This window comes from Rhinolophus sinicus, chromosome 5 (genome assembly GCF_057876585.1).
Source record: "Rhinolophus sinicus isolate RSI-liver-muscle chromosome 5, RSI-T2T, whole genome shotgun sequence".
NCBI classification, from domain to species: domain Eukaryota; kingdom Metazoa; phylum Chordata; class Mammalia; order Chiroptera; family Rhinolophidae; genus Rhinolophus; species Rhinolophus sinicus.
The window spans coordinates 67,109,623-67,136,788 of record NC_142505.1 but is presented as its reverse complement, the minus strand read 5'-3'; the positions used below and the strand labels follow the sequence as shown (position 1 = coordinate 67,136,788).

Below are 27,166 nucleotides of genomic sequence, written 5' to 3'. Positions count from 1 at the left end.
GGCCAGCGTGAGGCCGCCACTGGCCAACCCCGGAGAGCGGGGCTGAAGCGTGACCGACTATCCCGAGGCATCTCCCTGTTCCCTCTCCTCGGCGGCCGCGCGCTCGGCCAGCCCCTTCCATCCCTTCCCCGCCACAGTCCGGCAGACTGGTAGGCAGGAGTCGGCGAGCCCGCTGAGTGGGAGCTGCTCGGTGTCCGAAGAGCCAGTTGGCAACCGGTGAGGGGACCGAGGGACCGGGAGGGAAGGGTTGGCGGTGGGCAGCTGTCCCTAACTGTTCTGCTTCTTTGCTCCGGGCGGCTCCCTTCTGCCGCGGTAGCGAGCGCCGCCCCGGCAACGATTGACGCCAGAGGGCGGCGGGGCAAGAGATTGGCCGGCGCATGCCCGCGGCCGCAGAGCGGCCCGCTCCTCCCCGACCTGACCCTCCGCGCGTCCTCTCGCGTCCTTGCCTTGTGACCTTCGGGGCCGACGGCCCCACGACGCAGACATCACTAGATCGAGCCGTATTAAAAGGGTAGCGGCAGCCACCTGGCTCCGCGGCGTTCAATCACCCCCACGTTTTTGATCCCTGGTCTTGCCTTCTGGTTGGGCTGGCACCGAGGGCTGGGAGCTGCGGTGGGCCGGGGGTGGGAAGAGTTTCGCCAAAAGAGAATCTGCCCAGCAACTCCTGACGAAAGCGGACTGCGGCACCCGGGATTGGCTGTGCTGCGGGAGGGCCAGGGAAGGCTACCAGCTGAAGCACGGCATTCCTCATTCCGCGAAAAGTTGTGCTCACCTTCCGTAGAGTGGCGCCGTCTTAAAAGGAGTCATCTACTCTGGAAGCTCCCGGGGTGTGGTGTGGGGCTACCGAGGGCCCACGCTGCTCTAACCGTGTGAAGAAGTGCTCACTGCGGTCGGGGGGAGGACTTCAAAGGTCTTGCAGAACGTGCCGGATGCTTAGGAGGTAGGAGTGGGAGTCAGACCCCTTATTCAGGTGCCCTCCTCTGAGTAATGTCCTGAGGAGAGTACATCCTAAAACTTCGGCAACCGCAGTTCTCAGATTTACACATATTTTGACCTCCTTATTTTCACATGAAACATTGCAGTAGTCCTTCACTGAGTCTTCCCAGGCAGACGTGTCAAACACCCGACTTCCCCTGTCCAAGGTCGCACAGCTGGTAATGGAAGAACCAGAATTGGACGCTTGCCTTTCTGGTTCCCCTACACAGGTTGCATGCAGTGCCCACCCAATAAACCAGAGTATTTGCAGTATATACAGCGGATGTGGCTATGGATAGGATGACTGGAGACAGGCCCCCTTCAGGAACCCATGCCCCTATTCCAGATTAATACAGCATTTTTAAAAAGCACTGAAGGACTTACGTGGGCCTAACTTCTTGCCAAGCCCAGGGAGGGTGTTCTGAGTGCTCTGGCTCCTCTGGGCTGCAGTTTTGACCAAGTGTCAAAGGGACATAGAGAGTAAACTTTGTATGTTCTCTCCCACCTAGCATATGTACCTTCTTCACACTTGGCAGATTTCATAGAAAATCTTGGTGAAGGGAAAATGTCCAAAAGAATGTATTTGGATCAGAATACTGGGGGTAGGAGGGAGCTGTCATTCTTTTTTCCACCAGCTCCTTAAACATGTGAGATTGTTTCTGAAGCCGGAAGGTCACCTTCTGAAGTGCTGGACCTTGATTCTGTTAGTGGAGAAGAAAGCCAGCTCTGGATTTCACATCTCATCCTTACCTAGAAAAGATGCTGAAGCCTTTCCTGAGTGGATGGGAATCACTGTTTCCTGTTGCTTTCACTGATAACTCAGAATAAAGCCAAGTACAGGGTGGGGTATGGGGTGGGATGCTCAATGGGGCTTTTCTGCAGAGGTTATTGGACCAGAGCCCTGAATGTGAGGGGAAAGGGCTTTCTAGGTAGAAGGCACAATAAGTAGAAAGGCCCCAAAGCAGGCTTCAGAGGGCCAAGTAAACTTTTCCACCACCTTATTCCTCCCCCATCTGAGAGTGAAAAGTGGATAATTTGCTTCTCTGTGGATGTAGATTTCAGCATCCTCTAGAGTTGTCTCAGAATCCTGGACACAACAGTGTCATTGGGGCTGGGGTAGGGGTGAGGATTAAGTATCCAGAGACAGATGAGCAGAAGAATAACCTCCCAAATGCAGGTACCGCACCCTAAGCCACTTCTGCCAATGCCCACAGTTTCCTTTCCCCCGGGCCACAAGGGATCAACGCTGTGCACAAAGACCCAGCTCTGTCCCTGAGGTGTGGTCCCTGGGGCTGCCTAGGCCTTTCTGTGGAACTGCTGCCAAGCAGCTGGAGCCAAGAAGGGTTGGTACTGTTGGCAGAGCTAGACATAGGCCACTCTAGCTAGACATAGGCCACACATGGGGTCTGTCATCCCTTTCCTGTCCCAGTACCCATCTGCTGTGCTTGTGCTTGGTGACTGGACAAGCTGGCACAGGACCTCAGGTCACATGGGGGTAACCAGTAGTACCCACCTCAAAGGACTACTGGGAGTATAAAAAGGGGAAAACACATGAGAGTTGTTAAATCAAAAATTTGTAACTTGTACGACTGAAGTCTTTTTGTTACTCAATGTTTTATGAAGCCAAAATGCCAGATAAAAGACGGCTCTTGGGGCATGGTGTCTAAAGCACCAGCAGCATGGGTAGGTAGAAAAGAAAGCTTGTCTGTCATCCCAGAGTTTTGCAAGCATTTCTATTAGGGGCAAAGGGGAAGAAGGAGATAGTCTGAAAGAATTTTCATGACCTTTAGGCAAAGGGGTGGAGGAAAGTGATGTGGGACCAGTTCTGAGTTAGCAGAGACTATGGCAAGAAATGTCCATGCCGTGGATGAGCTGGGCAGCAATCTGGAAAGCCCTCATGAAAACAAGAGGGGTTCCTGGGGTTAGATGGTGCCCGGCTGAGAAAATCTATGGAAATTAATCCAAAGTTCCAGCAGGCAACACAGGAATGTGATATCTTTTTCTAGCTCGTCAGCAGCCATTAACAGACTTGCAGTCCTGTCTCTGTCATTGCCCAGCTGCTGTAATTTAATTCCGAACATGCCAGAATTTTCTCCTTGTGAGAGTCATCATATGTTGATGCTGGTAACACCTGGGGAACAGTGCATGCATCCGCTTTCCAGGAGAGCAGATGGACCCCTCGGGAGGGGTAGCCAGGGCGCAGAGTCTTGTGAAATGACAGGAATGACCCTCTTTGGTTACTGAGGCTCTAAGCATCATGGCAGTCAGTGACCTCCCAGGCAAACCCCCAGAGGCTGTGAGCCGGAGCCCCCTCCCTTTGTAAATTGTCCCAGAATTCGGAAAAGCCATTTGGGCAAGCACTATCTGATAGAAGAAAATGTGAGCTGCATTTGTAATCGTCACTTTTCTTAAAAACAGGTGAAATTAATTGCAATGCTATATTTCATTTAACCCAATATATCTCCAAATTTCAACATAATCAACATTAAACATTATTAATGGGATATTTTGCATTCTTTTTCCATACTAAGTGTTCGAAATCAGGAGTGTACTTGACCCTTACAGCACATTTCCATTTGGACCTTTCAAGTGCTCAGTCCTACATGTGGTTCATGGCTCTGGCTAATGGACAGCACAGCTGGGACAGTCCTCAGACCCACCCCTGCAGCCCAGACCATTTGCCCCAAGTCTGGCTTCCGGACGGAGAAATTGCAAGGTGCACTGGTCTTCATCCCATCCCGGAAATGTAGGCTCAATGGAGCACTTAAGGGGGAAGAGAATGTTCATGCTGACTGAGGAGAAGCATGGCAGAGCTGTTCATAACACAGTGTTAGTAAATGTGCTCAATCCTGACTGATTCCTACACTCGACCTGTAAGATGTGGTCAGTTAGATGTGACATACCTGCACATGTGTTAAGAAACAAAAATAAAGTTATGTATAAAACTAGTTTATCTTTAACCTACTGTGAATGTTAACTTTCTCCACCGGTTTATCTTACCCCTTGGTATCGGTATTTTATTTTTTTATTTTTATTTTTATTTTATTTTTTATTTTTAAATAATTTTTTTTTATTTTATTAGTTTCCGGTGCACAAGACAAAGCAATACTTAGATGTTTATCATTTATATCCCTCACACTGTGTGAACCCCCCTCCCCCCATCCACTATCCCTCTGACATCGCACAGAGCCATTACATTTCCACTGTCTCTTCCTAATGCTGTACTCTGTTTCCTGTAACCATATACATACATATATATAATTATAGTTGGCATTCATTATTGTTCAGCTTCAGGTGTACAGTGCAAAGATCAGGCATCTGCATCATCCCTGAGGTGGTCTCCCAAATGGGACACGTGTCCATCGGATACCCTACAAAAATCTTTACATTATTGATTACGTTCCCCAAATTAATTTTCAAAACCCCGTGGCCATCTTGTGGTTACCGACTATTTTCTAATCCCCTCAGCTTCCCCTTATCCCCACCCCCCCTCCCATCTAGCAACCCTCAGTTTTTCCTGTATGTCTCCAAAACTGTTTCTGATTAGTTCATCCACTTATTCTTTTCTTTAGATTCCACATATAAATGAGATCATATGGTATTTGTCTTTCCCTGTCTGACTTATTTCACTTAACATAATGTTCTCTAGGTCCATCCATGTTGTTGCAAATGGTAAGATTTCTTTCTTTATGGCTGCATAATATTCCATTGTATAAATGTACCACAGTTTCTTAATCCAGTCATCTACCGATGGGCATTTCGGTTGTTTCCATGTCTTGGCTATTGTGTATAGTGCTGCAATAAACATAGGAGTGCATAAAGATTTTTGAATTGGAGTTTTGGATTTCTCCGGGTAGATACCTAGGAGTGGGATAGCTGGATCATAAGGTAGTTCCATTTTCAGATTTTTGAGATACCGCCATACTGTTTTCCATAGTGGCTGCACCAATCTGCATTCCCACCAACAGTGCACAAGCGTTCCCTTTTCTCCACATCCACACCAGCACTTGTTGTTTGTTGTTTTATTGATGATAACCATTTTGACTGGAGTGAGGTGGTATCTCATTGTGGTTTTTATTTGCATTTCTCTGATGGTTAGTGAGGTTGAGCATTTCTTCATATGTCTGTTTGCCATCTGTATGTCCTTTTTAGAAAAAATGTCTCTTGATGTCCTCTGCCCATTTTTTAATTGGGTTGTTTGTGTTTTTGGAGTTGAGTGAGTTTTTTATAAATCTGTGATATTAACCCCTTATCACATATGTCATTGGCAAATATCTTTTCCCATTCAGTAGGATCCCTTTTTGTTTTATTGATGGTTTCCTTTGCTGTGAAAAAACTTTTTAGTTTGATGTAATCCCACATGTTTACTTTTTCTCTTACTTTCCTCACACGAGGGGATATATCAGTAAAAATCTTACTCCGGGTAATGTCTGTGAAGTTTCTTCCTATATTTTCTTCTAGGAATTTTATGGTTTTAGATCTTACATTTAAGTCTTTAAACCATTTTGAATTTATTTTTGTACATGGTGTAAGGAGGTGGTCCAGCTTCATTTTTTTGCATGTGTCTGTCCAGGTTTCCCAGCACCATTTATTGAACAGACTGTCTTTACCCCACTTTACATTCTTGCTTCCATTCTTGTAGATTAAATGGCTATAGGCATGGATTTATTTCTGGACTCTCTATTCTGTTCCATTGATCTATGTGTCTGTTTTTATGCCAGTACCAAGCTGTTTTGATTACTGTAGCCTTGTAGTATAATTTGATATCAGATATTGTTGTACCTCCCACTTTGTTCTTATTTCTCAAGATTGCCAAGGCTATCAGGGTCTTTTATGGTCCAATATAAATTTTAGGATTATATGTTCTATTTCTGTGAAAAACATCGTTGGTAGTTTGATAGGAATTGCGTTGAATATGTATATTGCCTTAGGCAGTATTGACATTTTAACGATATTAATTCTTCCTATCCATGAACATGGTATGTGTTTCCATCTGTTTATATCTTCTTTAATTTCTTTCTTCAGTGTCTTATAATTTTCTGAGTACTGATCTTTTACTACTTTGGTTAAATTTATACCCAGGTATTTTATAGTCTTTGGAGCAATTGTAAATGGGATTGCTTTTTTAATTTCTCCTTCTGATGTTTTATTATTGGTATATACAAATGCAACTGATTTCTGAATATTAATTTTGTATCCTGTTATTTTACTAAATTCATCTATCAGCTCTAATAGTTTCTTGGTGGAGCCTTTAGGGTTCTCTATATATAGTATCATATCATCTGCACATAATGACAATATTACTTCCTCCTTACTGATTTGGATGCCTTTTCTTTCTTTTTCTTGTCTGACTGCTGTGGCTAGAACTTCCAGCACTATGTTGAATAGAAGTGGAGAAAGTGGGCAACCTTGCCTTATTCCTGATCTTAAGGGGAATGGTTTTAGCATTTCCCCATTGAGTATGATGTTAGCTATGGGTTTATCATATATGGCCTTTATTATGTTGAGATATGATCCCTCTATTCCCATTTTCTTAAGGGTTTTTATCATAAATGGCTGGTGGATTTTATGAAATGCTTTTTCTACATCTATTGACATGATCATGTGATTTTTATTTTTAATTTTATCAATGTGGTGTATCACATTAATTGATTTGTGGATGTTGAACCACCCTTGCATACCAGGGATGAATCCCACTTGATCATGGTGTATGATCTTTTTAATGTATTGCTGAATTCTGTTCGCTAATATTTTGTTGAGGATTTTTGCATCTATGTTCATTAGCACTATCGGCCTGTAGTTTTCTTTTTTTGTGATGTCTTTGTCCGATTTGGGATCAGGGTGATAGTGGCTTCGTAAAAAGTATTTGGGAGTCTTCCCTCCTTCTGGATTTTTTGGAAGAACTTGAGGAGAATAGGTGATAATTCTTTTTTAAATGTTTTGTAAAATTCACCTGTAAAGCCATCTGGTCCAGGGCTTTTGTTTGTTGGGAGATTGTTGATTACTGATTCAATTTCTCTGGTGGTAATCAGTCTATTCAGGTTTTCTGTTTCTTCTTAAGTTAGCCTTGGAAGGTTGTACGCCTCTAGAAAATTGTCCATTTCTTCCAGATTGTCAAATTTGTTGGCATATAGTTGCTCATAGTAATTTCTTAAAAATTTTTGTATTTCTGCGGTGTCTGTTGTCACTTCTCTGATTGTATAAATTTGGGTCCTCTCTCTTTTTTTTTAATGAGTCTGGCTAAAGGTTTGTCAATTTTGTTTATCTTCTCTAATTACCAACTCTTGGATTCATTGATCTTTTGTATTGTTTTTCTGGTTTCTATTTCATTTATTTCGGCTCTGATCTTTATTATCTCCTTCCTTGTACTCCCTTTGGGCTTATTTTGCTGTTCTTTTTCCAGATTCCTTAAGTGTGAAGATAAACTGTTGATTAGTGATGTTTCTTGTTTCTTTTGGTAGGTCTGCAATGCTATGAATTTCCCTCTTAGGACTGCTTTCGCGGCATCCCATAGATTTTGGGTCATCGTGTTTTCAATTTCGTTTGTCTCGAGATATCTTTTGATTTCTTCTTTGATCTCCTGCTTGACCCATTCATTATTTAGTAACATGTTATCCAGCCTCCATGACTTTGTGTGTCTTCCAGTTTTTTTCCTGTAGTTCATTTCTAATTTCATAGCACTGTGGTCAGAGAAGACAATTGGTATGATTTCAATTTTCTTAAATTTATCAAGACTTGTTTTGTGGCCTAACATATGGTCTATCTTGGAAAATGTTCCATGTACGCTTGAGAAGAATGTGTATTCTGCAGCATTGGGGTGAAATGCTCTGAAAATATCGATTAAATCCAATTGGTCCAATGTATCATTTAAGGCTGTTGTTTCCATATTGATTTTCTGTCTGGAAGACCTGTCCCTTGTTGTCAGAGGTGTGTTGAAGTTCCCTACTATGATAGTGTTACTGTTGATCTCTGTCTTTATGTCAGTCAATATCTGTTTTATATATGTAGGTGCTCCTACGTTGGATGCATAGATGTTTACTAGGGTTATGTCCTTTTGTCGGATCGATCCCTTTATTATTATATAGTGCCCATCTTTGCCTTTTAATATTTTCTTCATTTTAAAGTCTATTTTGTTTGAAATAAATATTGTAACTCCAGCTTTTTTCTCATTTCCATTTGCATGAAATATCTTACTCCAACCCTTCACTTCCAGCCTGAGTGTGTCTTTTGATCTGAGGTGAGTCTCTTGTATACAGCATATACAAGGGTCTTGCTTTCTTATCCACTCAGCCACCCTCTGTCTCTTGATTGGAGCATTTAATCCGTTTACATTTAAAGTGATTATTGATAGGTACATAGTTATTGCCATTTTAAAATTTGTAGTTAGATTATTTTCATCTTTCTTCTATTTACAGAAGTACTTTTAGTATTTCTTGCAATGCTGGCTTGGTGGTAATAAATTCCTTTAGCTTATTCTTTTCTGGGAAGCTCTTTACCTCTCCATCAACTTTAAATAATAGCCTTGCTGGATAAAGCAATCTAGGTTGTAGGCCTTTGTTTTCCATCACTTTGAGTATCTCCTGCCACTCCCTCCTGGCCTTCAATGTTTCTGCAGAAAAGTCATTTGATAGTCTTATGGGAGTTCCCTTGTATGTAACCCTCTGTCTTTCTCTTGCTGCTTTTAGATTCTTTGTCTTTAACCTTTGCCATTTTAACTATAATGTGGCTTGGTGTGGACCTGTTTGGGTTTATCCTGGTTGGAACTCTCTGCACTTCCTGGGCTTATGTTGGTTTCCTTCATCAGGTTAGGGAAGTTTTCGGACATTACTTCAAATATGTTCTCAATCCCTTGCTTCTTCTCTTCACTTTCTGGTATTCCTATGATGCGCATGTTGTTGCGCTTGATGTTATCCCATAGGTCTCTTAAACCATCTTCATTGTTTTTTATTCTTTTTTCTTTCTGTTGTTCTGTTTGGGTGATCTCTGCTAACTTGTCTTCTAAGTTGCTGATTCGATCCTCTGCTTCATCTAACCTGCTGTTAATTCCTTCAAGTGAGTTCTTTATTTCGGTAATTGTGTTCTTTAGTGCTAACTGGTTGTTCGTTATGATTTCTACATCCTTCTTTATGTCGTCTCTAAGCTCCTTAAACATTCTTATCATCAGTGTTCTGAACTCTGTCTCTGATAGGTTGGTTACCTCTATTTCATTTGGTTCCATTTCTGGAGGTTTCTTCTGTTCTTTTATTTGGGACATGTTTCTTTGTTTTCCCATTCTGGCTGACTCTCTGTGTTTGCTTCGATGTATTAGGTAGATCCCCTAGAGTTCTTAGTTCTTGCTGGGTTATCTTATGTAGTATGTGTCCTTTATATTTGACTTGCACTACTTCGTTCTTCTCCTCTGCGTGTGCTCCAAAGGTGACTCTTGTGTTGTGTATATTGTCCTGTTAAAGAAGATCTTTAATTGCTTTTTGCTTATGAGTAGGTGGGGTTAACTCCTAGGCTGACTAGTTGTGAGACTTGGCTCTGCCGACTGCAGGGTGTTCTGCTGCGTGAGGGTTGACTGCTTAAATATGGTTTGGCCTCTATGGGCTCTTGTGCCTGTAGAGAATTCCCTCTGGGTGTGTCACTTGTAGGTCAAACCTGGTATTACTCTGGTTTGGACTGGAGTTGGCCTCTGGGTATGTTGAATCTTTTGCCGCTTAAGCTGGGCCCTGGTAGGGAAATTTCAGAACAAAGCAAATCACCAAGCACAACAACAATGACAACAACAAAGAAAAAATCAAATACATTCACATGTAAAAACAACCGACAATCCTCACTCAACACAGGCAAAGATATCAAAGATATAAAGACAAAACAAAACAAAACAAAAAGCAGCGCCAGTCTTGGCTTAAGCCCACCAAGTAATCTCCAGGTTGTCCTCTGCTGTACCAAAGAGTCCCCTGCGTGTTGTGCAGGCAGAGCCGGTCTCCTGGTGCCCAGAGTGACGTTGGGACTGCAGATTTAGATGCGTGATGCTGAGGGGTCTGGATGGTAGTTTTTACAAAGCCAGTGCAGTTTCTGCTCTTGCCTGCATATATGCACAATGAGAGTAGCACCACCAGCCCTGTGTCCAGTTCTACTGGGTCTTAGGGCACTCCTTTCGTGTGTGTGTGTGTGTGTGTGTGTGTGTGTGTGTGTATGTGTGTGTGTGTGTGTGTGGCGGGCAGGAGATTTCTGAGCTGCTGAAAGCCCAGAGCTGCGTCTGCCACTTACTGCTGATCCATGGGAGTGCCTCCACAGATGTAATTGCCCCGCCCTAGGCATGCCAGAAAGGGTGGCGTCTGGGAATGGAGGGCTCTTCTCTCTCCCAGCCCAGCTGAGTCACACTCTTCCTGCAGGCCAGAGAAGGTGGTGGCTGGGGGCGGAGGAGTCCCCTCTCTCCTCGCCCAGCAAAAACCACACTCCTCCCGTCCTCCTCCCTGGGCCAGAGCTTCCCAGAGCCCAAGCACCAAGGCTCCTCTGCAGTCTGACACCACTCCTCAGTTCAGGGGCCAGTTCAAGTCTCTGGAAGGGTGGGGGTAGGATTGGAAGAGCGAGAGAGGGGCCCAGTTATGGAGTTTTGTCCTTTGTCCGGCCTAGTGCTTAACTGGAGGTATCAGCTGAGGTTATTGCCTCAAATGCTGGATATGCTGCCCCCTCGGCAGGAGAGATCAGCTGTGGGACACAGGGAAAGAGCCCACCTCCTGGCTTTTGTGTTGTCTGTTCCGTCCCGGGATCCCCTGCATCTCTGCAGGTGTGGATGTCGGCCGCGTTTCCACCACTGCAGATGCGGACCTCATCTCCACTCCGCTCCCTTCCCTCTTCCCCCACTCGCCCTATTTTCCCACCTGCAAGTAATCCTTGCACGAGTCTCTTAGCTGTTCTGCGTGATGAGCAGAGAGTCCTTTGATGGGTTATAAATGTCCCGTTTCTGATAAGATCCGGAGGAGAATTCAAAAAGTGTGCCCCGCTGCCACCATTCCTATGACATCACTCCAGTATTGGTATTTTAATAATTATAGTGTTTGTAAATATTTGTAAGTATTAAATGCTTGGAAGTTAGTAAAATACTTTAAAGCATTGAACAATTAGGACTTGTCACCAATTCACACCTATTTATCCCCTTACCTCTTTCCAAGTTTATTTTTTTCTAACCTTGTACTTATGTTTTTCCAAAGTAAAAGAAACTTAACTTTGGTTAATTTAACTTTGGTGGTACAACTCTAAAAGTCTCAGTCAGGAAAGTGGTGGTTGGGACAGTCGCGAAATTTTTCTTTTTTTTGGCACTGTCTTATGTTACTTTTTCTTTCAGATTTCCTCACAGGCACAGGCACCTTTGCTTCCAGGATAAACTGTAGCATGGGGTGAGGGACAGAAGGGGGACCTGAGGGGTGTGGCCTGCACTCAAGCACCAGACCTGTTTCTGAGACCAGCGTCTCTCACTCCACCTCGGTCATGGGGAATGATATCTTGGTTAGGTGCCATTTGTGTGCACATCTGTGTTTGTGTGCTTTTCTTACCTTCCTTGGGCATATGCAGAGGGTAGGTTCCCAGAAACTTGGCCTGAGAGATCTGTGGTCCTTGGATGTCCCCAGGTGAGGTGGGAAATGAGCATTGCTCTCTGTGGCATTTGGGGTCAACCACTGAGTCTTGAGGGTTTTATTCACATGAAAGCTGACATTCCTTTAAGTTGACCACCAGCTAGAGTCAGCAGCCCAAGTGTCTGGGCAGAAAGTTCCCTCTGGAAGAAGAAGAGACTCCCTCTGAAGTCTGCTCTGGGAGTCATCCTCTTTGAATAAGATGTATGGGATTTAAAATATTCCAGATGGGGGTGGAGTCTGAGGGGTAGAGGGAGTGTCATAGATGAAACAGAAGAGCGTAAGGTAGATAGATGCTGAAGGTGGGTGAGTGAAGGTGATACTGTTGTTAGTTTCTCATATTTGAAAACGTCCATTGAAAAATACCCTCCTCCTTGAAACATTTGCCACTTCTTTCTTTCCCTGTTTCTTTCCCCTATTCTCAGTTTAAATGCATGCTGACCCTCTTACTTCACCCTGGCAGGGCACAGCACCTCCTGCTCCCCAGACACCCCTGCCCAGGGCAGCGGAGAACAGAAGCTCCAGAGCCAAGCCTGCAGGTTTGTGGCTTCCAATCGTTTTTCAATTGGCCCCACTTACATCCAAAAGATGAGAACTCCATCTATGGGGTGTTTTAACCAGAGCTCTAGGTATTTAGAAGTTTACATGTGCTAATAAGAAAATGACTGCTGACCATTTTGCTTCCTCTCCCTGATCTGTTGGGTGACATAGCCTATAACTAATAGCGACTATACCTAATCTCCAGTGTCCCACTGAAGTGAGCTGGGGACAGATCCACTGGCCTTGAGGGAAGCAGTCAGTGGTGAAGCTGACCAGATGTGGAGGACAGCCCGTCTGTGCTCTAACTCATAGGCACAGGAGACCCTGCACCCAGGCAGCTGCCTGGACCAACTGGTCAGAAGGACTTGGGGACATGATTTGAAATAAAGGATAGCAGAGCAGATTCTGTCCCTGGGAAGGGGCTTCTGTGCTACTCCAGGTTCTCGGATCCCTGGACCTGAGCAGTGAGTCTAGAATGTTTGTAAGCAACTTGGAAGCCCTGAGAATTAGAAAGGATGCCCCTCCCTTCTCAGCCTCCCCTGAAAGTGTGAAAGGCACTTCTTGGATAAGCCAGCAACTTTTAATAATACTTTGAGAATTTTCCACACTCCCTTTCCACCCTTTCCTGGGTCATGAGTTGCTTTCTCACCGCTACGCTAGGGAACATCCCAATTGCACACTGGTGTGGAGTGACTTTGTCAGACATTGTCCAAAGCCAGGGAGCAATGCTTTTTGGGGTTTCAGAAGGGAAGTATTCCCTTGCCCAGGCTCCATCCTCTTCTGAGCCTTAGCCCCGTCTGCTGCCGCTGCTGGATGTGTTCATGCTTTCCAACCCAGGCCTCGGGAAACGGTCTCAGAGGCAGGTGTTACTGTGGTCCAGGCCCAGGGGCCTTCTCATTGCCCTGGTCATCTCCGAGTGCGTCTCCACGCCAAGAGCCCAGTCTAAGGCCAGAGAAGGCTGGGCTTTCCTCCTCAACTGAGCAGTGTCCTAAAGGCAAGTCCCTCCTGCCCTTCACGGTGGCACAAAGACCCCCACGCCACATTTCTAGGACTCCCATTGCTTTGTCTCCTCTTGGAGAATGGAATCGGTAGTCTGTGATCGCACCTCTGTACACCAAACTGTAGCAGGTGCGGCTGTCGGTGGGGCTCACAGTGACCTTCTCTCTGCAGGGCTCATGGTGCATGGCAGGCCAGCCACAGCTCCTGCCCAGGAGAAAAGGAACCCTGAAATCCACAGACCGACTTTCCAGGTCTCCCCGTTTTCCCTCTGCTATCAACCCCTTTCCAGGTCTTAAGAAAACTGAAACTAACCCGCAGCTGGAGATGGACACCAGAGCGTGAGCGGCACTCTTCCCAGACAGCAGGGCCCCCAGCCTGTAGCCCGAGAGCGCACACCTGTGTCTCACCATGTTTGCTGCATCAGAAGCGGCTGCAGACAGGCCTTATGCGTGCAGTGAGTATGGCAAGAACTTCGGCTACAGTTCGGTGCTGCTGTGGCACGAGCGGGCCCACAGCAGCGACCGCCGCTGCCGCTGCCAGGACTGCGGCGAGCGCTGTGCCGGAGCTGCCGAGCTGTGCATGCACCGACGCACCCACGCCGGCCAGACGCTCTATATCTGCAGCGAATGCGGCCAGAGCTTTCGCCACAGCAGCCACCTTGACCTGCACCAGAACGTGCACCAGTGGCTCCTCCGCTCCTGCCGCCGCCGCTTCCTACACCGCCGGGCTCTGCTGGTACACTGGCGCCGCTCGCACTTGCCAGAGCGGCCCCGCCGCTGTCTTTCGTACATTCCACTAGAGTGCACTGCGCTTCCACCAGCGCGGGCGCACCTGAGGGGCACTACCACCAGCTCGCTTTGCTGCACACACTGCCCTCGGGCCTTCTGTAGTAGGGTGGGGCTGTGGAACCATGTGCGCAACACTTGGCCCACAGCCCCGGGCAACTCTGCCCCATGGCAGCCACGCGCTCCAGAGGCGCACTCATGTGGTGTGTGCGGCACGAACTTTGGCAAGAGCTCCACGCTAACGCGACATCTGCAGACGCACTGGGGCAAGAAGCCCTTTAAATGCCCGGAGTGCGGCAAGGGATTCTTGGAGAGTGCCACACTGGTGTGCCACCAGCGCACGTACACAGGTGAGAAGCCCTACGCGTGTGGCGACTGTGGGCGCCGCTTCAGCAAGAGCTCCACGTTGCTGTGCCACCGTCGCAGCCACCAGGGCGGGAGGCCTTTCTCATGCCCCGAGTGCGGCCGCTGCTTCAGTGACCGCTGGGACCTCACCAAGCACTGACGCATGCACACAGATGAGAAGCCTTATTGCTGCGAAATGTGCAGCAAGCGCTTCACGTGCGTGTTCAACCTCAACGGTGCACCGGCCCAACCATGCTTCCCACAAACCCCACAAGTGTCCCACGTGCGGCAAGGCCTTCAGTGTGGGCTCCAAGCTGGCGCTGCACCGCAAGACGCTCTTGAGCGAGCGGCAGGCGCAATGTGCCGAGTGCGGCTAGTGCTTCAGCTACAGCCGCTCGCTGTCTCAGCACCAGCGGGCCCACGCGTGTGCTCGCACCGCCGCCGCCACCCAGGCCACTGCAGCCATTGCCCTCATCTTTACTGAGCTGGCAGGACACGAAAATCAGGGACTTCTTGTGTCCCAGTTGACGGAGCTTTGCTGAGAAGCTTCCCTGGAGTGGGCTGGGCAAGCACAGGACATGGGGCCAATTCACACATGGGAGGTCTGGAAAGATGCCTGGACTGTTGCCTTTCCCCATCTCAGGTGGTAGCCCTTCTCCTGGCCTCCTGCCGCATCCCTACACCTACTTCCCTCGTCAGCCCTTTTCCTGTCCCCAGCCCTTCTGTCTCTCTGTGGGGTAGGTGGTGGAATCAGGATGAGCTCCCATACCCTGCGGGAGAGCCTGGGGGGATATCCCCACCCCCATCGCAGCAGTACTCTCAAGTGCTTCTTTCCTGTGTCCCCCACGTAGGTTCTGACTTCTCTGTTCCTCCTTTTCTAGCCTAAATGTGCTCTACTCCTTTCCTGGTAGTTTACTGGCTTGCCTCTTCAGGTAATGATCACAGACGTGACCACTGGCACATCCCACCTGCCCTTCTCGCCTCTTGGTTCCACCTGTTAGCCTCTCTGCTGCTTCCTTCCGGGCTTCTGAGAGATGGGGAGTTTGCAGAGATGGTGGCGGAGCTCGCATCACTGGAGGATGTCTGAATGCCAGAAGTGTCCAGCCTGCTGCCTTGGAGAGATGACTCACCCATGGGAAGGTGGCTGGGAACCGTTAGCATGGCCAGCCTCCTGTCCCCCAGGCCAGACCTGATGGTGTCCAGATCAAGGCGCCTCTCAGGAGTGTTCTCCAACCAGGTAGGAGACATTAGCCCTGGGACCTGGGCCAAGACCACCTGGGTCCACAAAGCCAGGCACTGCCCAGTGGAGCGTCTGTCATCTTTAAGTCAAGCTCTGAGTCACAGGGGACGTCTCCATGGAGGCAACAGGGAAGGGTGGAAAATTCCCTGGACCTGCCAGCAATTTGTTGCTTATGGCAGGTGAAATAGAGTTTTGTGTTTGGGTTCCAGATGCCAAGAGGCTCCTTTCTCCAGCCTGAGGCTGCGTCTCTGCAGATTTCAGGAATGATCCAAGAGCCAGGCCCTTTCAAAGTGCCCAAAGCAGCTCAGCAACACTGCTAGGACAGCCTCCTGGATTTTGCATGGCTCCTCAGGGCACTGTACATTTGCTTCTCTTGGTCAGCAGAGAGAACAAACATGGCCCAGGGTCACATACCTCTAGTCCTGTTCATCTATCCCTTCAGAATGACTTAGTGCTCTCCCTTCTGTCACCGTGCAAGAATGAGTATCACAATCCACAGTAAAGGACCCAAGGGCCCAAAATGGGAAAGCAAGCTGGGTCCTTCAGGTGGGGGCAGGTGGGGACCTGCAGACAGAAAAAGGGCCTGCCCTGTGCTGCGCACTTAGCAGATTCTGCCTCCAAAGCAATCAGGATTCCTGTGCCCCAGGGTCAAAAACACTTGCTCTGTCCACACATGTCCATGTAAAATCCTGGGTTTATTCTGTCCTTTAGGAAGACTAAAGCAACCTGGCTCCCCCAGAGTCCAGTCCTGCCCTCAGCCTATTCTCTTGCACCCTAGTTCCCAAAGACCAGGCATTCGGCCTCTCTTTGCTCCTTTTCAGTGCCTGGGGGTCACTGCTGAGGCAGCAGGGTCAGAGCCTGAGGAACCCCAGAGGGCCTGCACCCATAACCTGACCCCAGGGGCGCAGGGGCACAGATGCTGGGACAGGGCTCTAGTGGGCGCGGAGACTCCGGTGGGGCCAGGAGCAAGGCCGGGTGGCTTTTGCTGCAGTGAGCTGCAACACTGTCTGGCTTCTCAAAGCGCTTGCCGCAGACCTCACAGGGGAAGCGCAGCGTGGCCGCGGTCTCCACGTGCTTGCGCCGGTGCCAGTTCAGGGAGGCCTTCTGGCGGCAGGTGAACCCGCAGATCTCGCACCTGAGCCAGAGACAGTGGGGGCAGGAAGGAGTCTCGGCTGCTGCCCAGTTGTCCCATCACCCCTCCCACACCTCTACACACTCACTGCAGGGGCTTCTCTCCAGTGTGAATGCGTCGGTGGATGAGCAGGTTGCTGCCAGTGCGGAAAGATCGGGCGCAGAACTCACAGATGTAGTCCCGGGTGTCTGTGAGGCATGGGGACACCCTAGCATCCATCTCCAGTGTGGCCACTCCTGGCCCCCCGAACTCACCTGCCGCCATTCAGCCTGCATATACCACCATCCCTGCCCAGCAATGCCCTGTGGCTGTTAGCAGCAACCCATCTCCTTTTTCCCTGAACCAGGCCCCTGCTACCTCCAAGCTTCTCAAGGCGTTCTTCAGACCTGTCCCACCACAGCTCCATATACCCTGCCATCAGACCACACACACATGTGCACATGCACACACAGCTGTCATCCGCATCACGCCCCTGCACTCTGGGCCTCCCCAGCCACTCATGCTGTCGGTTGTTTCCTACATGACCAGCACTCACTTCTGTTCCCAACCTCCACTGACCTGGTCCCCCACCCCTCTCAACCACCACTCCCATCACCACACCAGCTTGAAATCGCAATTTAAGTATCCTAGTTCCAACCAGAAAACACTACAATAATTTACCTCGTCCCAGTATGACAATCCCAAGATACAGGCTGCCAGTCCAGCGCCCAACACGTTCCCACAATGCCCCTGCTCCTCCGCACCCAACACCCAGCTCTGTTTCCAGGGCGTGTGTAGCCTTCCTTCACTGACACCAGTGATTCACCTGTCCCTCTCTCCCTCAGCTGCCCCCACTAGGTTAAAACCAACTCAGGATAAATACAACTCTGGGCCTGCTTCAGGCCTGGCATGTGTGCTGAGAAGGCATACCTCCTAGCCTTTCCTTTAATGCACAGCTACAAGTCTCAAGTGCTTTCATGCATCTGTACTTCCCTGGTCAACTATTTCCCTCCCTGGAGTCCACAAGGCCATGCTCATGCCACCTTCTCTCCACGAGCCCCATTTCAGCAGTACCAAGAGAGACCAAGGGAAAATGCCCACCCTCACCGCCACCTAATCCACCAGCCAACATGTGACTACTTGCTGCTCCCCTGTGGCCGCCCTCCCACTGTGCCTGAGACACACTCCTTCTCACAGACTCGTGGTGTCCCATCCCACCCAGGTCAACACACCTTTCCTCTCTGGGCGACCAGTCCCATTTCTGTGCCCCAAGCTCACAGCCCTCCAGATAAGACCCCAATTCTTTGCTTGAAACTCTAGAGTTGTCCAGACTCACTGTCTCCACTTCCTTAGATCCTTCCTGCCTTGAATCCACTCCCTTCTGGCTGTCGTCTCCCTTGTCACATACCATCTGGTCAAGGTTGGCTTCCCACCACCACATTTGGTGGCCTGTCCTCATCATCTTGCTCAGCCCTGTGGCACAGGCAAAGCCCACTGCCCACCAGTACTCTGTTCACTTGGCTCCTCAGATCCCAGTCTCTACCCCTGCCTGACAGCCCCCGCCTACTTAGACCTCTCCTCTACCTGGGCTCACCCCTCCATGTGCAACATGCTACCCACAACTCCAACACCACCCGTGTGCTCATAACGAACAAACTTTTCTTAGCCCAACACCTCCCCGAACTCAAGTCACATCTTTTGAGATGCCTGCTTAGCACGGCCCTAATAAAATGTCACTTTCCTAAAGCCCACGTGTCCCTCATTTCAGGAACTCACATCACCTTCTGCCCAGTTGCTCAGACTGGAACCCTCCAAGTCACCCCCGAGTCCTCCTTGCCAGTCCCACCTGTGGCCAATATGTCCTTCCCACAGCAGCCCTCCTGGCTCCACCATCACACTCCAGGACACCGTCACTGCCCACTAAACACTGCTGCAGTGCCTACTTTCCACATGACAGCCACAGCACTCCTTTTAAAGTCAGCTGCTCCACTGCTCAAGACTGAGATGGCTTATCTCATGCAGCCAGGAGCCAAGCCATCCTCATGGTAGTCAGGGCCCACAGTACCTTTCTTCCCATGCCCACACTGGTAGACAAGTCTCCCTCACCCCTTCACTGAGGCCTTTGTTCAGAGCACCTTCCCTTCCACAGAGCAACTTCTCCCCCACCCTCCTCACTAGCCCTGCATTCATATCTGTGGCTGTTCTTATCTCCAGAGGGCACATCTCACGAGGTGAGGGCTGCCTGCTCATTCCCTGAGAGCTCCTAGAACCCACAACAGTCTCAGTGCTCAACACAGGGAACACAGGAGCAGTGTCTGCGTGAGAGTCACCCACAGAGGGTGTGAGGGGACCTGCATAGAAGTGATGGGGCCCACAGGGGGAGGTGATGAACCCCATAGGAGGAGGTGACAGACCCCACAGGGGAGGTGATGGGCCCACAGGGGGAGGTAAGGAGGCATTTTCCCCACTGACCGCTGTGCAGTTTCACATGTTCCTTCAGGTGCTTCTTAAAGTTGAAGGACTTCCCACAGGCTGGTTCTGGGCAGGAGAAGGACTTCTGATGGATGTGCTGGTACTTCTTGTGGTGCTAGGAAAGGACACTGCCTGAGCTGACCCCACAGGTGGTCTCCTGTGTCCCATACTGACCCCAGCAGTTCTCTGTCACCTACACACAAGCATCCTGATTCCACCCCGACTGCGAACCTTGCCCTCGACTTCCATGATCTCACCACTTTGCCACAACGTCCCTTCCCGTGCCTAGTAACCTGAACAAAGTGCACTTCCAGTTCCCTAAGCATGGATGTGCTGCGTGCGGGGACAGGCACACGTCATGGCAGCATGATCATCCAAGTACAACAGTATCACTGTGGGCCTACTTTTCATACTAGCTCACGGAGGAATACATCATGCACTTTTCTCCTGTACCTGCTCTGAAGTGCCCACTGTCAAGCTGGAGCACCTTTCTGGGCAGTGTGTTCTTCAGCCTAGAAGGCCCAACTACTGCTAGGATCTCTCTTCTTTCCAATCTACTTTCACATCTCCCTCACCAAATTGTGTGGGGTCCCACTCCAGTCTACCTTCCCCAAGTTAACTGCAGCTGGGAGCTGCTTCCTTTGTGAACAGGTTCCCATACAGTCACGAGTTTCTCTGCCACCTGGGGACTGCCTACCTCCCCGCAAGCAGCAGCCCTCAGTGTGGGCCCACCTCGGGACCTGCCCTGTGCCTCCAACCTGTCCTGCAGTGAGGCTGGGGGCAGCACCGGCTCCCAGCCTGCAGGTGACATGGCTGAGTGTGGACTCAGGACTCCACACTATTACATACTAGCTGAGGCCCCCTGGGCAATGCTCAAGCTTGTGCCTCAGCTTCCCTATCTACAAAAACGGACAGTAGCAGTACCTATTCCTTTGGGTCACTGCCAAGACCAATAGTTAAGTGTGCAGAAAAGTTGCTATCACCCAGAGAACCTGAGGAAGATACTGCTGTCACCTCTGTGGTCCTCAGGTACTGTGGCAGCAGCTGTGTGTCTGAGGTTGGCCTGTGACTGTTAACTGCAGGCAGCCCTCTCTCCCTGGCTCCCACCCCCCGCCCTAGGCTCCATAGCCTTAGCTCCTCCACAGAACCCAAGCTGGGCCGCTCACACCCTCACATTCAGGTACTGCCGGTTGGAGAAGATCCTTCCGCAGCCTGGGAAGTCACAGGGCAGCAGCTCTCTTCTGGCTGCTTTCCTGGGGGCAGGATAGGGAGAGGCATGAGGACCACTCAGGTTCTCTTAGCTGCCCTCCCTCCTCTCAGCCCGCCCCAGGGCCCCCGCAGTTCTACCTAACTCTCCGAGGGCCGATCTGTGCGTCCTCCTCCCAAGCCAGAGCCAGAGCAGACAGGGACGGACTCCCAGGGCTACGAGCAGCAGAGTGGGAAGAGCCTCAATGCAGTGCACGGCCCAGGGTACACCCCCCTCCCCACACCTTCAGCCATCAGGTTACCTGGCCAGGACCTCAGTTTGCTGGGCTGCTTGAGGGGTCCCGCTGAGCGCCGGCTGTGCCCTGCCTCCCACAGGTGGAGGAGCCCCAGAACACAGTGAGGATGCCGGCGGGGGTGGCCCAGCAGGGCTGGGGGCAGCTGCAGGAGCTGGGGGTGTCTCTCCCTCCTTAAGTGCATGGGTGACAGGGGAAGGGGGTGGTCTTGGGGCATCTGGCTCACTGCTGAAAGCAGAATGAAGAGGAGAGCATTGTCTCCCTGGGCCCTCAGCCAGACCCAGGCCCACTCCACCCCTAAATTGAAAAGATCCGCAACTTCAAACAACCCTGCCCCAGGCCTCCACTCACCTTGAGTTCAGCCTTCATTCTGCCCTGGAATCTAACTTCACTTTTCCACCCAATTCCCAGCCTCCAGTTCTTTCTCCCCTCCCCACCAAGTCCTTTCCAGCTGTGCCCTCCCTCTCCTACTCCTCCCTCAGCCCCAACTTGCTCGTCTGGGGAGGAGCTGTAGGTCCATGGGCTGGCATCACTGAGCATCTCCTCTTCACCCTCATCTTCCTCCTCCACCTTTTCTTCTGGGGGCAGGAAGGACTCTGGTGGGTGTCCCAACTTCCTGCAGGTCCAAGGAAGACAAGCCTTTAGTCCTGCTCCCCAACCCGCACTGTCCACCCCGGTCTATCCTGTCCCTCTCAACCGCAACCTCACCTGGGCAACCCGGTCTCCTGAGTCTTCTCCTCATGCTCAGATTCCAAACCTGTTGGCACAGGTGGGGTCAAAGGGGCAGAAACTCTGGGCTGGAGGGATGAGGACAGATGGAGACTAAGGTCTGAATTCTGGGAGGATTCTTAGGAAGGAGAAGGAAGGGGCAGAGGGAGAGGGTATTTTATTTTAGAGATGCTTCAAAAATACAAGTACAGGAAAGTAAACTCTGAAATTCCCTTGGCAATACTGTCCCCAGTGGCTAGCTGGTCCCACAGGCATCTATCTACTCATCCTCCCAGAGATATTTCATCACTCACACAGACTTTCTCTCCTTATTTTCCCACGAGTGGTTAACACACCATAATCCTATTCTGTATTTTGCTTTTTATATCTAAAAACATATTTGAGGATATATTTCCGTGCCAGCATAGTTTTTCCATTGAGAAAGGCACATTTTTAGAAAATAGGCTCTGAGCTCCACAAGAGGGACCCTTTTCCCTCCCTTTCTCCACAACTACCCTTTCCCCAGGCCTACCTGCAGGCTCCTGCCTGCCCCTGGCCTGCAGGCACCAGTTTGTCCCAGCAGTACTTGGAATGGGGGCCGCTTTGGCCTCCTCTGGAGGTGTGGGACCTGAAGAAGGGCCCCAGGAGAAGGTGTGGCCCGCTGAGCACTCCCACACAAGCCCCCCATCTCGGCCCCCAGGCCCCCGCAGCCCAGGCACCAGGCTGCACTCTCGGCTGTGGGCATGAGACAGGAGCACCAGATACTGCAGACCCTTGGGGGCCAAAGGCTTGGGACCTGGAGGGGTGAAGGTGACAGTCAGAGGAGCTAGGATGCCTCCTACTCTCACCATGGACAGCCACGCCCAGACAGGGCTGCCCCTAACCCCGCATGGACAACCCTGGTCCCTAGTCCAGTTTACCATTCTTCAGAGCCCAGAACCCCCAATGTCCTGAGATGAGGCACCCTTCCCCACAGGCTGACCCCATCAAACTGCCGTGTGCTCCACTCTTACCAAACTCACTTGGATCTAATCCCCTCAGGAGGGTGTTTCTGGGTCACACCACTCCCTGTTGTCCATCCTCTCTCCCTGGCTCCTGAGCCCAGTCTGCCAGATTACCAACCTACCTGCACAGAGCACGCAGCCTGAAGTGTACCTGCCAGGGGCAAAGAGGCAGGTCAGGTCAGGCCCCAGTCAAAACAACTGCCCTCAGTTCTGGGCCCTCACACACCTAAGGGGCCAGCCCTAAGTGCCCTATTCGCTGGAGACCAATAGGAGTGGGGCAGGACCCTGGGAGGCCACATATCACACAGGCCTACTGCCCAAGTGGGAAATGGGCTGGTAGGAAGAAGCAGCGGGCCAACACTTGGGGGCTGGGGGCTGCGCTGGGTGCCCTCCCCCAGATCCCTGCCCGGTCCTAACCGGTCCAGCAGGAACTTGGCGAGTTGTGAGTGCAGGGAGAAGCCCAGCTGCTCCTTGAGGAGGCACCATTGCTCCATGTGGCCGCCCAGGCGGATGCGACACTTGCTGCGACGCGCATCCAGCTGCCGCCGGTTCTCCCGCCGCCTGCGGGACGCGTCCGCGGGGGAGGCAGCCATGGCCCGGGGCCTGCGGGGCGGAGGACGGGAGTGGGCCGGCCAGAGCCGTCTCACCGCGGAGCGGGGGCAGAACCAAACCGTTATCACAGCATTCGCTGCCACTGGGCGCCATGATGGGAGGTGGGGGACACGGCCAGTCAGCATACGGCCGGCTGGCCCACCGAGGCGAAGGAACAGGAGCGGCCGCGCAGGGGTGTGAGACCTCCAGGGGGACTCATCCCGGGGCGGGAGCACGGTGGGAACCGCTCCAAATGCCAGGACGGGGCCGGACTGGGGTCTGGGCCGCCCCACTTACCGCGCACAGAGCGTGGCACGGCTGGTTGCAAAGGCCGCCCGCCCTTCTCGCACGGCCTTACCTGCGCCCCACGGCCCACACCCACTGCGCCTGCGCCCCGCCTCACGCGGGCCTGGACAGCGGTGGGAACACCGGGGCCCACCTCGCGCGCGCCGCCGCCGTTTCTCTTTTAAGACCAACCCGCCCCCTGCGCATCGGTGGCTCCCGCCCGGAACTGGGCCAGGACCGGGCGGAGACTGGCGAGGCCGGCGACGCGAGCCTGCGCACTGCCGCCCCGCGCAACGCCTGCCGGGAGCAGTGGTTCCAGTGCTGGTTGCGCCCCCGGCGCACGCCTACTTTGGAGGTCCAAAGGCTTGGAGAAATGGAGCAAACGGGCCTAGGCATTCCTCCCGTGCGCCGACCCACGCCCCAGCCTGCTCAGGGATGTCGCCTTTGCAACTATTCCTACTTTGTTCTTCACCTTTAATCACCTACCCCCCCGACCCCGCCCATTGCCACCAATGAGCAAACACGTGCTGCAGAATTGGCCGCCTTACAAACCAATTAGATCGCTGTCTGCACCCCAAGGCTCCTGTTCGCATAGGTCCTCAGAAAATTTGCATAGATTAGCTGTGGACCCTTCCTCACTTCCCATTTTCTTCTCAGTGCACTCTAATGGAGCTTTCCTCGCCACCAAGTCGAGGGACTGGTGCTTCTTAAGGCCACCTGTGGCACCCACGTTCCCAAATAGCAGTTCTCTGCCTGTCCACCATAAGAGCAACAGCTGACCATGCAGACCTTTCCCTCCCCAACACCACCCCCTCGCTTCTGGGATTTCACACACTGCTGTTTTTCTCCCTCCCCATTGGCACCTCCTTTCTTTTGTTGGACCCTCCTCCACTGTCTTACCAAAACATACACTAGACCCGTGGCTCAGGCCTTAGATCATTTCTTCTCTCGTTTTGGGTGATAGAATTGGTCCCATGGCTTTAAATAGATGTCATGACGCCCAGATTTATTTAGCCAACCTAGCCTTCTTTCAGCTCCACACTCATATCTAACTGCCTGCTGGATTCTCCTGGGATAACCGGGTTATGAACTTAGAAGAGTGCCTGGCACATAGCAGTGATACATGTTTACTCGATATTTTCTCAAACATGACTATGGCCAACACAAAACACTCAATAATCTCTGCCCCTCTCTCCTGTTTCAGTTCATGTTGCCATCAGCCACCTACTTGTTCAGGACGAAAACCTGGGAATTGTCCTAGACTCTTCTTCTGTAACCAACACCATATACATCAGCTAGTCCTGTTGATACTATTTCCAAAAATAGATCTTGAATCCAATCACTTCTGGCCCTGTCCACTGCTAAAACCCTACTCCAAGCCACCTATATGTATTTTCCGTGGTTGCTATAACAAATCACCACAGACTTGGTGGCTGAAAACAGAAATTCATTATTTCACAGTTCTGGAGCCATATATCTTAGTATCAAGAGGTTGGCAGGGCTATGCTCCCTATAAGGAATCTAGGGGACAATACTTCCGTTCCTGTACCTTCTAGTGGTGGCTGGCATTCCCTGACATGGGGCCACATCACTCCAATAATTATGTCCCTGGTCATATTGCCTCCTTTTCTCTTGTCTGTATCAAATCTACCTCTGCTTCTTTCTAATGATAGCATTTAGGACCCACCTGGATAATCCAAATAATCTCCCCATCTTGATATACTAAAATAGTGACATCTGCATAGTACTTGCCAGATAAGGTAATATTCACAGGCTCCAAGGATTATGATGTGGATATCTTTTTTGGGACCATTTTTTAAGTCTACCAGACTACCATCATCTTTCTTCTGGTTTATTGCCAGCTCCTCCTAATTGATCAGCCTACTACTTCCATTCTTACCCTCACAAAATACAAAGAGTGACCTCAAAGAGCAAATTTCCTGCTTAAAACCTTTCAGTGGTTTCTACTGCAATCCAAAGCCCTTACCATGGTCTCCAGGCCCTGTGTGATGTGGCCCTTGGCTGCTTTTCTGACCTCCTCCCCTGCCTTTCTTCACTTTGTCCACTCTGTCCTAGTGACCCCAACCTTCTTGCTATTTCTCAAGTATGCCAAGTATGGTGGAGGGAATTCCTTCTCTCTGGAGTGCTCACACCCCAGCTCTTCATGTGGCTGTTTCCTTCTTATGAATGTAAATCTCAGCTCCAAAACTGTCACGTCCAGCGCAACACAGGAAGTGAGAGAACGAGAAGGGGCAGTGAAAGGTTAAGGAAGAAACAGAAATCAAGAAAGTTATGAAATGGGGCTAAGGGTCTCCCAGCCTCAGATGACTCAGAGCACTGAATTGGGCCGCCTTCTGGCTTTTTTGATATACACACAAGGAAGTAGTATTGTTTTCTCTACCATCTGTGAGTCTGATACATCATACCGGAAAACTGATTCAAACCAATCACCCTTGCCTGCAAATAGCCGGAATCAAAAGTCCCATGATGTCTTTTTTTTTTTTTAATTTTATTTTATTAAATTTATTGGGGTGACAATTGTTAGTAAAATTACATAGATTTCAGGTGTACAATTCTGTATTACATCATCTATAAATCCCATTGTGTGTTCATCACCCAGAGTCAGTTCTCCTTCCATCACCATATATTCGATCCCCCTTACCCTCATCTCACACCCCACCCCCCCCACCCCCCTTACCCTCTGGCAACCACTAAACTATTATCTGTGTCTATGAGTTTCTGTTTCTTATTTGTTTGTCTTGTTCTTTTGTTGTTTTTGGTTTATATAACACATATCAGTGAAATCACATGGTTCTCTGCTTTTTCTGTCTGACTTATCTCGCTCAGCATTACTCTCTCAAGATCCATCCATGTTGTCACAAATGTTCCTATATAATCTTTTCTTACCGCCGAATAGTATTCCATTGTGTATATATACCACAACTTCTTTATCCATTCATCTATCGAAGGACATTTTGGTTGTTTCCATGTCTTGGCCACTGTAAACAAAGCTGCAATGAACATTGGAGCACACGAGTCTTTATCTCTAATTGTTTTCAGATTTTTTGGGTAGATACCCAGGAGAGGGATTGCTGGGTCATACGGCAATTCTATTCGTAATTCTTTGAGGAACCTCCACACTGCCTTCCATAACGGCTGCACCAGTCTGCATTCCCACCAACAGTGTATGAGGGTTCCTTTTCCTCCACAGCTTCTCCAACATTTGTTATTATTTGTCTTGTTGATGATAGCCATTCTGACTGGGGTGAGGTGATATCTCATTGTGGTTTTGATTTGCATTTCTCTGATGATTAGTGATGTTGAGCATTTTTTCATATGTCTATTTGCCATTTGTATGTCCTCTTTGGAGAAATGTCTCTTCAAGTCCTCTGCCCATTTTTCAATTGGGTTGTTTGTTATTTTGTTGTTGAGTTGCATGAGTTCCTTGTATATTCTGGATACTAGCCCCTTATCGGAGGCACTGTTGGCAAAAATCTTCTCCCATTCAGTTGGTGGCCTCTTTATTTTGTCAATGGTTTCTTTTGCTGTGCAGAAGCTTTTAAGTTTCATATAGTGCCATTCGTTTATTTTAGCTTTTACTTCCATTGCCTTTGGAGTCAAGTTCATAAAATGCTCTTTGAACCCAAGGTCCATAAGTTTAGTACCTATGTTTTCTTCTATGCAGTTTATTGTGTCAGGTCTTATGCTTAAGTCTTTGATCCATTTTGAATTAATTTTGGTACATGGTGACAAATAGCAGTCCAGTTTCATTCTTTTGCACGTGGCTAAACAATTCTCCCAGCACCATTTATTGAAGAGGCTGTCTTTCCTCCATTGTATGTTTTTAGCTTCTTTGTCAAAAATTATCTGTCCACATTTATGTGGTTTTATTTCTGGGTTCTCAATTCTATTCCATTGGTCTATGTGTCTGTTTTTCTGCCAATACCATGCTGTTTTGATTATTGTAGCCCTGTAGTACAAGCCAAAGTCAGG

At 49.7% G+C, this 27,166-nt stretch overlaps 2 protein-coding genes across 20 annotated transcripts; one reads left to right on the top strand and one right to left on the bottom strand.

Annotated features, from left to right (window-relative positions):
- Nucleotides 1-18,360, top strand: ZNF672 (zinc finger protein 672). Its single transcript, XM_019719745.3, is given in 4 exon segments — nt 1-216; nt 12,058-12,133; nt 13,305-14,498; nt 14,500-18,360. Coding segments are annotated over 2 exon segments (1,263 nt in total). The 5' UTR covers nt 1-216; nt 12,058-12,133; nt 13,305-13,541; the 3' UTR covers nt 14,806-18,360.
- On the bottom strand, nt 5,719-23,430 carry ZNF692 (zinc finger protein 692). Of its 19 annotated transcripts, none has more exons than XM_019719733.2 (12): nt 23,328-23,430; nt 22,715-22,900; nt 22,420-22,448; nt 21,826-22,089; nt 21,294-21,432; nt 21,079-21,201; nt 20,595-20,813; nt 20,434-20,508; nt 20,261-20,339; nt 19,087-19,201; nt 16,724-16,823; nt 16,180-16,638 (listed from the first exon to the last, which is right to left on the bottom strand). In XM_019719733.2, exons 1-12 carry the CDS (start codon nt 23,378-23,380, stop codon nt 16,335-16,337), a joined length of 1,686 nt encoding a protein of 561 aa, XP_019575292.2. In that variant the 5' UTR covers nt 23,381-23,430; the 3' UTR covers nt 16,180-16,334. The 19 variants fall into 19 exon arrangements, with proteins under 19 accessions (XP_074169410.1, XP_019575292.2, XP_019575294.2 ...); XM_019719735.2 differs by having other exon boundaries at nt 21,294-21,342; XM_074313308.1 differs by having other exon boundaries at nt 21,294-21,342; nt 21,826-21,921.
- Nucleotides 23,431-27,166: the final 3,736 nt, after the last annotated feature.